This window comes from Orcinus orca, chromosome 17 (assembly GCF_937001465.1).
Source record: "Orcinus orca chromosome 17, mOrcOrc1.1, whole genome shotgun sequence".
Classification (NCBI taxonomy): domain Eukaryota; kingdom Metazoa; phylum Chordata; class Mammalia; order Artiodactyla; family Delphinidae; genus Orcinus; species Orcinus orca.
In genome coordinates this window covers 29,923,488-29,937,835 of record NC_064575.1, presented here as the reverse complement: position 1 = coordinate 29,937,835, position 14,348 = coordinate 29,923,488, and the positions used below count along the sequence as shown (strand labels likewise).

The following is a 14,348-nucleotide window of genomic DNA, read 5'->3' as shown; positions in this document are numbered from 1 at the left end:
GTTAACATAGCAATGGAGCAGGGGAGAATTCAGGTTGCAGATGGAATTGAGGTTGCTTGTCATCTGACCTTAAAATAGGGACATTATCTTGTATTATCCAGGTGGACCTATTGTAATCAGAAGGGTCCTCAAAAGTGGACTCTAACACCATATACAAAAATAAACTCAAAATGAACTAAAGACCTAAATATAAGACCAGATACTATAAAACTCCTAGAGGAAAACATAGGCAGAACAATCTTTGATATAAAGCACAGCAATATATTTTTGGATCTGTCTCCTAAAGCACAGGAAATAGAAGCAAAAATAAGCGAATAGGATCTAATTAAACTGGAAAGCTCTTGCACAGTAAAGGAAATCATCTACAAAGGGAAAAAACAACCTGCTGAATGGGAGAAAATATTTGCAAATGATATGACCAATAAGAGATTAATATCCAACATATATAACAGCTCATACAACTCAATATCAAAAAAAAACGATTAAAAATAGGCAGAAGAACTGAATAGAAATTTTTCCAAAGAGGATATGCAGATGGCCAAGAGGCACATGAAAAGTTCACCATCAACTAATTCAAAAATATATATGCACCCCAATATTCACAGAAGCATATTTATAATTGCCAAGATATGGAAGTAACCTAAAAGTGTCCATCAACAGATGAATGGATAAAGAAGAGGTGGTATATATATACACACACACACACACACACACACAAAATGGAATACTACTCAGCCATAAAAAAAGAATGAAAGTTTTCCATTTTCAGGAATATGCATGGACTTGGAGGGCATTATGCTAAGTGAAATAAGTCAGACAGAGAAAGACAAATACTATGTGGTATCACTTATATGTGGAATCTAAAAAATACAACATACTGGGCTTCCCTGGTGGTGCAGTGGTTGAGAGTCCGGCTGCCGATGCAGGGGACACAGGTTCGTTCACCGGTCCGGGAAGATCCCACATGCCGCGGAGCGGCTGGGCCCGTGAGCCATGGTCACTGAGCCTGCGTGTCCGGAGCCTGTGCTCTGCAACGGGAGAGGCCACAGCACTGAGAGTGCTGCGTACTACAAAAAAATTAAAAATAAATAAATAAAAAATACAACATACTGGTGAATATAATAAAAAAGAAGGAGACTCACAGATATAGAGAACAAACTAGTGGTTACCAGTGTTGGGGGGAGGGGCAAGATAGGGGTGGGGGAGTGGGAGGTACAAATTATTTGGTGTAAGATAGGTTACAAGGGCATATTGTACAACATAAGGTATATAGCCAATATTTTGTAATAACTGTAAATGGAGTACAACCTTTAAAAATTGTATAAATAATTTATAAATAAATAAAATTCCTTCTGTAATTAAAAAAAATGTGGAAGAATGAGGCAGAGTGTCAGAGTCAGAGAGACATTTGAAGATAGGATATTGTTGGCTTTAAAATGGAAGAAGAGGCTACAAATCAAGGAATGTAAGAGGCCTCTAGAATGTGGAAAAGGGAAGGAAACATTTTCTCCTGGAACCTCTAGATGACATACAAGCCTGCTGACACCTTGATTTTAGCCTAGTGTCACCTATTTCAGAATTCCAACATCTGGAACTGTAAGATTACAAATTTTTCTTGTGAAGCCACTAAGTTTGCAGTAATTTGTTCCAAAAACAATAGGATTTGACACCTGGAAGTGAGTTGCTACATTAAATATCTAAAAAATGAAAAGAGAAGAGAAGAGGCACTATTAAAGAACATGTTGAACGATTTCTTTTACTGCCAACTCTACATAGCATCTAGAATTTTAATTTTTATGTTTGCAATAAGATAGAGTTGGTTATGTTTTTATTTTCTTCCAGATTAAGTCAGCTGTTCTAGCAACTTCACGTTTCTTTCTTTCTCTAGTTATTCTTTCAACTTCTTACATTTTATTTTATTTTCTTTCTTCTTCTCTCCTCTGAGCTAACCAAAGAATCATATTTGTCAGATCGGACTTACATATTTACTAATAGTTCAATGATACAAGCTAGTAGCAAGTACAAGTAGAGCAGGGAGACATTTGGACATCAATGACGGTTCCCCAGGCCATTATGTCATTCATTAGACATGTAATTTCTAACTCAGAATACCAGATGAGGTTTCCATATAAGACATGTCAGTTACTCCACAGAGCAGGAAGCATTAAGGTTATGAAGAATTTTTAGTTTATATCTAGATAGGTGATCTTATTTAATATTTTCCATGAAATTAGACCTCACATATCCTAGGTTTGTTTACCACAAGCAATCTTAGCCAAAGACATCCTTCTAAGAGCATCCCACTGATAAGGACTCTTCCTACTAAATATCAATAGTTTATTTCTTAAGACCTCCAAGGAGATTAGACTGGGTCATCTGCCTTCTTTCTTTCCCTTAAATCATCTCTCCAATAAAGATAAATAGATTACACGGCAGTTGTTTTACCTCCTTCCTCCCCACAGCCCCAGGAAACTCCTAAGTCTGTTTTGTTTTTCAGAAATGTCACTCTCTTGATACAATTTAGTTATAGCTGGATAAACACAATGGCATTTCAGGTACAGAAATAGAAATTCCCATTCAAACTACTGTTTGTTACATGAATTTGTTTACAGTTACCTCAAACATGACAAAAGTAATTCCTAGCAATTCTGTTTCAGGTGAACTGAGGAATGGCATTTTTAGACATTTTTATCTCCACTGACATAATTCTTTTATTAGTGCATTACCATTTCCCCCTATCTGACTCATATGCAAACCCATTCAAAAATATTTGTAAAACTCTCAACTGTTCAAGACACAAATGTGTAACAGAGCTCAAGTTCTTCTGCCATGAGTACTTTTCCTACATTGTACACAATCATTAACTACTTCCTGCTTTCTAAATATTATCTCATCTACCAGTCCTACTACATACTTTCATGCTTATATCTGATTTCTTCATTTACCATTGATGCACAATAATTCAAAATTTATATTTCTCAAAACTTAATACATTGGCATCTGCATCATTAGGCTAAAACCTGACTACATCTTTGCTTCTTATTTCTTACCTGTATATACAAACCAGTGCTCTCTGAAGGAAGGTGTATGCTCTGGTTTCCTACACAAGATCATCCAATATGGTATGGAAAGAAAATATTAGAATTTCCTTTTGTTTTTACTTTAATCTCATACTTTAAAACAATCACCTTTGTGTTTTATTATAATCATGATATATTAATACAATAGCATATACATATTATATATGACTAAGTATACATTTATTGAGGTACACCTTCAAAAAATATTCCCGTGATAAAATTGTGCTTTCAAAATAGTTTGAAAATCATTGCACCAAATTATTCCTATTTAAAAAAAATAAATATATGAACAATCAGAAAGTTTTTTTTCTGGAACATTCTTTTTCCCCAAAACTTCCTAAGAATTATGAAAGATGTTTTATCTATTATTTTATTTTGAGTAAATTATCCCTAAATAGACAACAATGAGTATTTCTCATAAAAGTTATATATAATTGGTATATCAATGTTTCATTGATTTTTCCCTGTTTAAAGAACTCCTCTTTAATATCTGTATATTAAAGCCACTCCTCTAAACAAAAATTACTTTATTTCAAAATCTTTTACTTATATTTTTTTATTAAATAAAAACACTTTACTCCCATAAATAGTATTTAATATAACATGTATTTTTGTATTACATGCAGAGTAGAATTATTCTACTTCTCAGGGCTATTCATACATAAATTAAATGAATAAATACCAATGTTTAGTATTATATAACTGTGAGCCTAGAGAGCTGGTATCTAAGATGTGTTCTGACACATGTTAGACATATGTCCTCAGTTAAATTTTTTACTCTTTCTAAGGTTCCAATTTCTCCTCCCTGAAATAAGAAGCCTAGTTAAGAGCATGGGCTTTGGACAGAACTGGGCCTGGATTCTGGTTCCATCACTGTAAATTCCTGTTTATTTGTGCAAGTGGTTTACGCTCTATAAGCATTAGTTTCCTCTTCTGTAAAATTGGTTTAATAAACTTAACTCAAAGGATTGTCATTAGGATTAAATGAAATAATGCAAATAAAGCAGTTTAATTCAGTAAATAATCACCAGTGTTAGCTATTTTGATTACTAATATGCAGATTTCTAGTAAATTACTCAAATATGACTATGCATGTCTAAAATGTGTGACACTTTTCTAAGTGCTTTTACCTGTGTCAGGATACTTCAAGAAAATAATTATTTCATACCAAGTTTTACTATTAGAATGTTGGGATCTAACGGTTAGGGTAACTTCTTACAATCATAATTCACAGTAGATGATAGAGCACAAATTAGAGCACTGAAGTTTTAACTGAAACACTCATGATATTCTTACCATAGCATACTGTCTTCATCAAAGGAGAAAATTAATGAATTGATGTTTATATAGGCCATAGAGGATAGATATGATTTTGATATGAAGTTAGGAGAGAAAAAGGTCTTTTAGCATTGAGCAAAGGGTTATAGCAATGAATGGGAATGTCTGCTATGGGGGAAGAGACATTAAGGGTTCAACCTGATTGGATCAAACAATATGCTTTGAGATGGAGAGAATACATAATGCAGATAAGTAATTACAAATTGTACCATTCTCAACTGGAAAGTCTAGACTTCATTAGAAAAAAATGGGTTCTCAATTTGAAAGCTCCTGAGTTAAAAGTTAAGTAGTTTCTTAACTAACTTTTAGAACCTATAATATGATAATTTGAAATATAACTCTACAGCATGTGAAGTTTCCCAAGCTTATTGATCACAGTTCCTGTAGAAACCCTTCTTAAACTCTCTTAGATCCTTTCCCTTACAATTAGAATGTGATCCTATACCTTATATGGTCTGGTGAACCTTACATCTTCTTACCACTGTCTACCTCTCCAGACTTCTCTCTTTACTCCCTCCTTATAACTGCTTCAATCTTCTTTCTGATATTCATGCCATAATTGTTCCCTTCTCAAAACATTTGTGCCTGTGCTTCTCCCTTCCGCTTAGAATGCTCATCTCCAGATCTTCATGCTACTAATTGGCTCTTTTTCAACATGCAGGTCTTACCTCGAATGTTGCCTTCTCAGAGAGGAAGAGGACTCCACAGCTAAAGAAGTACCTCTAAGCATTCTCTAGTCTATCACCTGTTATTTTTTTCTCATTCATCTGAAATAATCATTGGGTTTCCCATTTCTGTGTTTACTTGAGTATTGTCTATCTCTTCTCTCATCATAATATGAACTGATAGGATTGGGGCTCTTTCCAGATGTCATTCCCTTAGCACCTGGAAGAATGCCTGGATAATGCAGGTGCTCAAAATTATTTCCTAACTGACCAAATAATAGATGGATGAACGGATGGATGGATGGATGAATTTGGAAATCCTTTACTCAACCCCCATTTGCAAATTAGAAGATGGCAAAAGGTGTCTTTCTAATTTTTCCTTGAATTACTCATTCCGACCAGGTGACAATAACATGCTCTGCCTGCAAAGTTACACTCATTCACCTTTTGAACTGGAAGCTGACCATACTCTGTAAAAATATGTAGACAGCATCTCAGTCACCAAAGACTTTGGCAAACTACCAAATTCTATTTTATTGCTTTTGCTCCATTTTGATTTTTCAAGCCCCTTGACAATATTCACCCATTTTTCCACATCAATTTTAATCTCATTTCCTAATGTTGTGCTTCCCAGATAAACTTCTCTGGAGTCCTAACTCTTATTCTCTTATTATGCATTCCTGATTCCTGAATCTGACTTTTCAGATTCACCAACTGAGTATCTGCTTTTTCCCTATTCACTTTCTGACTCAGTCTGCTCTCAAGTCCCAGCAAAGCCTACATTCTCAGAGCACCTTAGTTCTAAATCCCTGTAGAGAACATTTGTTTATATATTTGTTAATTTATCTTTAGATATTCTGTTATTTTTTTCAAATTTGTCTTACTTTACCAGTTGCAATAAAATACCAACACACTAGTGTTGTTGTAAAGATTGAATGAGCCTATCAGAAACATCTAGCACAGCAGCACAACACAACACACAGCACAGAAGTCTCAGCAGCCACAGAAATATCATCTCTGTTATTATTTAATATTATAATTCCTTTCCTTACATAATTTCCTACATTTTCATCCAACATATAGTTAAATGATAAGCTATTAAATGTTTACAGGAAAGAGCAATTCCTCCTCCAAGAAATCTACATATCTCTTACCAACACCTTTCCAGTAGATCTAAGACCTGAAAATAGATGGACATAGGATCATGAATGTACTTCCTACAAGCAAATCAGGAAAGTTTGAAGGAAGAAATCAATTATGGCTGTGGAACAAACCTTGAAACTTTTAACTCAAATTTTCCTTCTAATATATGGTAACTATAAGCAATTTTGTGGGATTTTATATGCACTAAGACATTTAAAAAGTAAATAAAGGATGAAAATTTTGTCTTGCATGTTATAATGTATTTCATTTTCTTCTTTGAGACTTTGGAATGGTTTCTAAACTGATATTTCAATCTAATAGCCTTAATTCAGTATCTAAGATATAATAGCCTAAGAAAAGAGAATCTGTGTAATAACTATACTGAATATAAATACTTGCTTACAGTAAATTCTATGCCTTTGGAAAAGATGACCATCATGAACATTCTCAGTAGATTTACAGATAACCTTGCCTGCAAATATTTCTAGGTCATTTTCTATTAAATCTTGGTGGATGTTTATCTGACATAGTCTATTGGGGTTAATTTTGATTATTGATTTGTCTAACTTTTTGCTTTCTCTTTGAAATGTGCTAAATTCTACTTACCTCTCGTGTGTTAACAGACACCACACAGTATACTCTACAGCACTTGTTATGCTCTGGAAATATGTAACTAAACGATAAGCTGATTTACAAATATTTTTTTAGGAGATTTTTAAGTGTACTAATTTTTTTAAAACAGCTGAATTTATGTTTCCTCCATCTCTTGTATATACAATGTTCTTATTATAAAAACATACCAAAATAATTCTAAATCTTATTCTAAAACTTAGCATATATCTTCCTTATGCACATATATTTTCTTATTCCTAAATGTGCCTTGAACTTATTTTTGAGTACTATCTAAATGTTAAGAATAAAAAAAATTATAATGAAAGACATATTCATTTTAGGTCCTAATTTGGGAACTTTTACTTTTCTAAGAACTCCTCAGAAAATATTGCATTGTTGTCAGTTGTAAGACTCAGGGTAGCACTTGCTAGTTGCTATAGCAAACTAAAATCTGGTTGCTTAATTCAACAAATGTTTGTCACTTGCACAAGTCTAATACTGATGTTCCTGGCTGAGCTACTCTTATGGGCAGCTCCATCCAAGAAGAGGATCCTAGAGTCCAAGTTCCCACCATCATGTGATTCTGATATCTTGGAGCACTTCACTTCCAGACAGTGAGTGAGATCATGAAAGATAATATCTTTCATGGCCAGGCTGTAACAATTTCCCTCTATTTTATTAACCAGAGCCAGTTACATGTCTCCAACCTAACTGCAAGAGAGACTCTGGAATTTAACCTTCCTCTATGCTTAGAAAGAGAAAAGGGAGATTGCTAAACCTCTAGTCAATCTCTGCCACACAGGCATATTGTTCTAGAACATGGTAAAAGAAGTAAATATTGGCAATGAGAACAAATATCCTCAGTGATAGTTTCTTTTACTGGAATTTTCCTTATTAGGATGTTGGTTTAAAAATCAGATTTTAAAATGTAGTATTTTCATTATTTGTGCATAACTGTACATAGAAGTGATTTTATTGAATTACTTACAAGACACATTTTACTCAATTAAATTCTTTCCTGAAAAATGAGTGACAGTCAATATTTAGCAGACAAGATGTAATATCAGAAATACTCTTGAAAAACACTCTGAAACAAGACATATAAAATGCAAAATAACTATTCACTTTAATTATTTTATTTCAGTGGCTATAATACATGTTGGATATAACTGCCTTGTACATATTGATAAAGCACAGTATTGCCTATATTTTGATTTTCTTTTTCATGAATTATTTGTAAGAGATCAGTATTTTGTAGGGGACTAGTTTTGCCAAATAATATAAATAACCAAAAGATAAAAACACTCTACTATGAAAGCATGTTTGGAATTATCAGAAGCTGTAATACTGAATTAATCAGGTATAAACTATTTTGTTTTCCAATAATTAAGAAATCTTTTGCAATATAAATATTAAGACATCAGAAATGTAATCCAATTATAAGTTTATAAAATTACATTTGTGAATATGTAGATTTGGAGCCCTTCTAAAAATATTGACGCATACAGTTTATGGAAAAACTTGGCCTGAAATTTTATGTGAATTAATTTGAAAACTATGTTTAAAAAATACAGGACTTTCATCAATTTTGGGATAGGTTTGAACTTGCTATCTGATTAATATTGTATTATCTGCTAAACCAGCAAGGCACTCTGGCAAGGCTTGGTAATTTCCTATTTTATTAGCAAAAAATTTGTAATAATTTCCTTTAATTTACAGACAATTACAATTCAATTATGAAGCATACAAAACATTTTCGAAGTTAAGACAATACACTGCCTAAAACTTATATGATCTGTCAAATTTTTGCTGAAAAGAAATTCATGATTAAGGTCTTATATAATTATAAGATTGAAGACTCAAAAACCTGTGAAAGTTAAAGACTAAAACTGAGCTAATTATTGTTATCAAAATGTTTCATGTCCAGGTAAGCAAAAGATGCATGATTAACTCTGTTTCTGATAATGCATTAAAGCCAAAATTCTGCCTGGCTTCATTTCAAACTGTTATTTGTAGTCAGGGTCAACTATTTCAATATCACCTATATGGTTGGTGGCTTCACCTAAATCTATTGAGCTGATACTTCTATAATTCTGGGTCAGTAGAAGTAGTACTGGTCATTAATCATCATCTTCAAAAAAATCTAGTTTCCAGTAACACTTGTTTTTTTCTTGAGAGAAAAATACCAGCCAATATACAACCCCATTAATCAAAAACATATGTAAATTCTGCCTTTTTTACTATTGAAATAATCCATCTATCTACTTCTATATCAGATACTTGATGCATTTATATATTTTTAAATTTAAAATATATTTTAAATTCTGTTATAAGGTAAATATGTAATCATAACTAAAATTGATTAAAGTAGCAGAAATGAAAAATAGGGAAAGTAACGAAGAAATAATAACATGAGTTTATCTAGGTAAGGAAGCTACCACAAAGTCAAAAGTGACATTGTTCTTCTTCTTTTTTTTTCTTTTTTTTCTTTTGGCCATGCAGGATCTTAGTTTCCTGACCAGTGATCGAACCCATGCCCCCTTCAGTGGAAGCGTGGAGTCTTAACCACTGGACTGCCAGAAAAGTCCCCAAAGTGACATTGTTCTTTTCGAATCTAGGAAACGTAGAAAATGTCATGAATTGCACTGTCCCTAAAAAGGAAGGATGCCATTTCACAAAATGAGAGAAACTTGTTCTGAAAATCTAATGAAAAATTAATGTAAGTAAATTGACTGAACTTAAATCATTAAAATATTAGGAATTTTAATAATAGGATACATTATTGATATGTAAGAGTATAAGAGAATGAAAGAGACCGCATATTTGTGGAGAAATAAAGTATTATGGGGACGAGGGGCAAATGGCGGAGGAGTAAGACATGGAGATCACCTTCCTCCTCACAAATACATCAAGAAAACATCTACATGTGGAACAACTACAGAACATTGGCAGGGGACCTCAGACTTCCAAAAAGGCAAGAAAATCCCCACATAACTGGGCAGGGCAAAAGAAAAAAGAAGAAAAAAAAGACAAAGGAATCAGGATGGGCCTGCCCCTCTGGGAGGGAGCTGTGAAGGAGGAAAAGTTTCCACACACTAGGAAGCCCCCTCACTGGCAGGGATGGGGGGAGCTTCAGAGACGTGGAGGAGAGTGCAGCAACAGGGGTGCAGAAGGCAGAGCGGAGAGATTTCCACATGGAGGACTGGTGCCAACCAGCACTCACCAGCCAGAAATGCTTGTCTCCTCACCTGCTGGCGGGGATGGGGCGTGGGGGTGAGGGCTGGGTGCTGAGGCTTGGGCTTCAGAGGTCAGACCACAGGAAGAGGACTGGGATTGGCTGCGTGAGGACAGCCTGGGGGTGCTAGTGTGCCAAAGCTAGATAGGAGGGAGTCCAGGAAAAAGCCTGGGCATCTCGGAGAGGCAGGAGACCTTTGTTCTGGGGTACTCAATAGATGGCCCACCATAGGAGCTTCCTTCCTGTGTGCTCACAGACTGCAGGGCAACACCTACGTGAGCGCAAGCCCTAGCCGCGGCTGTTATCTCGGACAACAGAGGCTGCCACCGTTGCCACCAAGCGTCCTGTGTGCAAAGCAGGTCACTGCCAACACCTTCCCAGCAGCCTGTGCAGCCCGCTAGTGCCGAGGATCCCGCCATCCAGGGCCAACTTCCCCGGGTGAACATACGGTGCGCCTCAGACTCTTGCAACTTCACGTCGGCCTCTGCTGCCGCAGGTACTCCCCGCACATCCTAACTGTGACTGCCATATCCCTTCCTCCCCCAAGCCTCAGTGAGCAAGTGAGCCCTAATCCACCGCTGCTTTCGCCCCCTCTTGCCTGGGAGGGGAACAGACGCCTGAGGGAGGCCCACACGCAGAGGCGGGGTGAAAACCAAAGCTGAACCACAGAAGCTGTGCAACCAAAGAAGAGAAACGGAATACCGCTGCATGACCAGTGGATTAAATCCCGGCAATCGGCTTTGTAAACCCTACATCTATGGAATATCTGAATATACAATGAGAGTTCCCAGAGTTGAGGCTGTGGACTTTGGGGGCAAGTACACACAGGTGTAAGGCCAGATCAGAGCGTGAGCTGACCCCACAGTGGCCACAGCAGGTCCATAGACCTACCTAGAAGCATTGGAGGACTTCCTGTGTAGGTAGGGATTGGCTGTGACTCACTGATGGTGCAAAGACACTGACAGCTAAGGCCACAGGAAAACATTACTACTTCTTTTTTGTTGTTGTTCTGTTCCTTTTTTATTTTTCTTTTAATTTTTATTTACTTGTTATTTTCTTTTCTTTTTTATGTTTTATTTTTAATTTTTTTTAAAAGTCTTTACTGGAGTATAATTGCTTTACAATGTTGTGTTAGTTTCTTTTGTATAACAAAGTGAATCAGCTATACGTATACATATATCCCCATATCCCCTCCCTCTTGCGTCTCCCTCCCATCTTCCCTATCCCACCCCTCTAGGTGGTCAAAAAGCACCAAGCTGGTCTCCATGTGCTATGCGGCTGCTTCCCACTAGCTATCTATTTTACATTTGGTAGTGTATACATGTCAATGCCACTCTCTCACTTTGTCCCAGATTACCCTTCTCCCCCACCATGTCCTCAAGTCCATTCTCTACTCTACGTCTTTATTCCTGTCCTGCCCATAGGTTCTTCAAGACCATTTTTTTTAAATTCCATACATATATGTTAGCATATAGTATTTGTTTTTCTCTTTCTGATTTATTTCACTCTGTATGACAGACTCTAGGTCCATCCACCTCACTACAAATAACACAATTCCATTTCTTTTTATGGCTGAGTAGTATTCCATTGTATATTTGTGCCACATCTTCTTTATCCATTCATATGTCAATGGACAGTTATGTTGCTTCCATGTCCTGGCCATTGTAAATAGTGCTGCAGTGAACATTGTGGTACAGGAGAATTCCAGATATCAGTAAAATTAAGGTAGTTGGTATGCATAGTTTTAATCTAAATGATGTGAGGTATAAATTCTGCATCTGGACAAAAATACATTGCCTTCATAAACTAACTTACCAGTGGCATTATATGAAAAAAATGAATGTACTTATATTGCTTAAACTTAATAATCCTGTTCTCATTTTTCTTTAGATGCTCAAGGTAATATCTGAGAAGCATGTACACAGATTACAAAACAAGTTATTTCCTATTTTCCAAAAGTTAACAACCTAAATAAACAAAGAAATCACTCTTCAAGTCCTTTTAAATACTGTCAAACTAATTATTGAACATCTTCCTCTAAGATTGTATATAAATAATTGTATATATAATTTTCCAGATAAAATATGTAACATTTATGCACTCTTTTATGTTTCTTGTATTCTGTTCTACTTATCCCAGGTTGAGATATGGTGAACTTATTGCTTCCTTTAGGTATTTTCTAAATATTATTGATAAACTTGATCATTTAAGTGATGTTGGCTCTTCAATATGGGTGCAGATAGAGTGTGAACTATATACCTGAGAAAATGTCTTTTTCTCATATGTGGATTACGTTGCCTGCACATTCTAATCTATAAAAGATTGTTATATATAGTAAAAAAAAAATGAATTACTAGAAAACTAAATGTTTAATTAGTTTCAAAACATGTCAGTAGCTTTATAACATCTGTCTCAAATGAACAAAATACAGAATAGAATTTAAAATATGAACAACACACACAAAAGCACAACTAAAGCTTATACTACGCCATCTATTTGAATTTCAGTTTGTCGGAGGGCAAAGAAGATTCTGATACATGCTTGAAAGAAGCACTTTCATTTGTGAAATATTGATTTACATAAAAGAGTCCACAGTGTATTTATTTACCTTGCAGCAGTTAACATAATTAGTACAGGAAAAGAAAAACTTAGCCTATGTCAAGTGAGAATATTATAACTATAACTGGTGGTCTGTAATTATTTTTAAGTGATATGAACCTTGAGGGGTTTGGTATTTGAATTTCACAGAGGGAAAGCATATTAATCAGTGCTATTTCAAATGTATACCTATTAAAAATGGATACATGAATTTGAAGTTAAAAAAAATCAGAGTTAAGAAGGTAGAGTATACATATTCTGAGATATTAAAATTAAAACAAACCTTGAAATTCAGAAAATAGAACTCAGTCAAATCATACACAAGTAATATGGAAAAATTTCTAATTGAGCTTATTTAAAGCAAATCTCTCACCCATGTTAATTTCTATAAGTTTCTAGATCTTTTAACCATTTATATTTCATATTCAATTGCATATCCTATCTGAATATTTATAATGTTTGGAGGGTCAATCACAGGTGACTGCACAATTATTCTTCTAATATCACTAGAACTCTAAAATTTCAACATCATTTATTATTAGAAAAATGCAAATCAAAACTACAATGAGGTATCACCTCATACCGGTCAGAATGGCCATCGTCCAAAAATCTACAAACAGTAAACACTGGAGAGGGTGCAGAGAAAAGGGACCCCTCCTACACTGTTGGTGGGAATGTAAATTGGTACAGCCACTATGGAGAACAGTATGGAGGTTCTTTAAAAAACCAAAAATAGAACTACCTTAGCACCCAGCAATCCCACTCCTGGGCATATACCTGGAGAAAACCATAATTCAAAAAGATACATGCACTACAATGTTCATTGCAGCACTATTTACAATAGTCAGGATATGGAAGCAACCTAAATGTCCATCAACAGAGGAATGGATAAAGAAGATGTGGTACATATATACAATGGAATATTGCTCAGCCATAAAAAAGAACAAAATAATGTCATTTGTAGCAACATGGATGGACCTAGATATTGTCATACTGAATGAAGTAAGTCAGACAGAGAAAGACAAATATCATATGATAATGCCTATTTGTGGAATCTAAAAAAAAGGGATACAAATAAACTTATTTACAAAACAGAAGTATGGTCACGTATGTAGAAAACAAACTTATGGTTACCAGGGGTTAAGGTGGGGAGGCAGATCAATTGGCAGATTGGGTTTGACATATACACACTACTATATATAAATAGATAACTAATAAGAACTTGCTGTATAGCACAAGGAACTCTACTCAATACTCTGTAACAGCCTATATGGGAAAAAAATCTAAAAAAAAAAGAGTGGATATATGTATATGTATAACTGATTCACTTTGCTGTACACCTGAAACTAACACAACATTGTAAATCAACTCTACTCCAATAATTTTTTTTAAATAAAATAAAATTTCATATAAAAGTTTAAATACTGCAATCCATGGAGCTTCATATACACTTGATCTATTGGAAGATAGTACACACTTGACCTGAACCAGAAACACTTAAGCAATGATTTTATATATATATATATATATATTCCAGAAAAGGAGAAAATGTTGCTATTAATGGTAACTTGGGAATTGGCAGAGAGATTTTAGTAATTTAAAATCAGTCTTTTAAAATATTGCTAATATATTCTAAAAGTAGCACAATTAAGTCAGATAGACTATGAAGTTATAAAG

At 34.8% G+C, this 14,348-nt stretch overlaps 1 protein-coding gene across 1 annotated transcript in view; it reads right to left on the bottom strand.

Moving 5' to 3' along the window:
- Positions 1 to 14,274: 14,274 nt before the first annotated feature.
- The window catches only part of CNBD1 (cyclic nucleotide binding domain containing 1), a 395,245-nt gene continuing 395,171 nt past the window's right edge, over positions 14,275 to 14,348 (bottom strand). Inside the window, 1 exon segment of the mRNA XM_049700473.1 lies at positions 14,275 to 14,303. Within this exon segment, the coding sequence (XP_049556430.1) occupies positions 14,275 to 14,303 (29 nt within the window).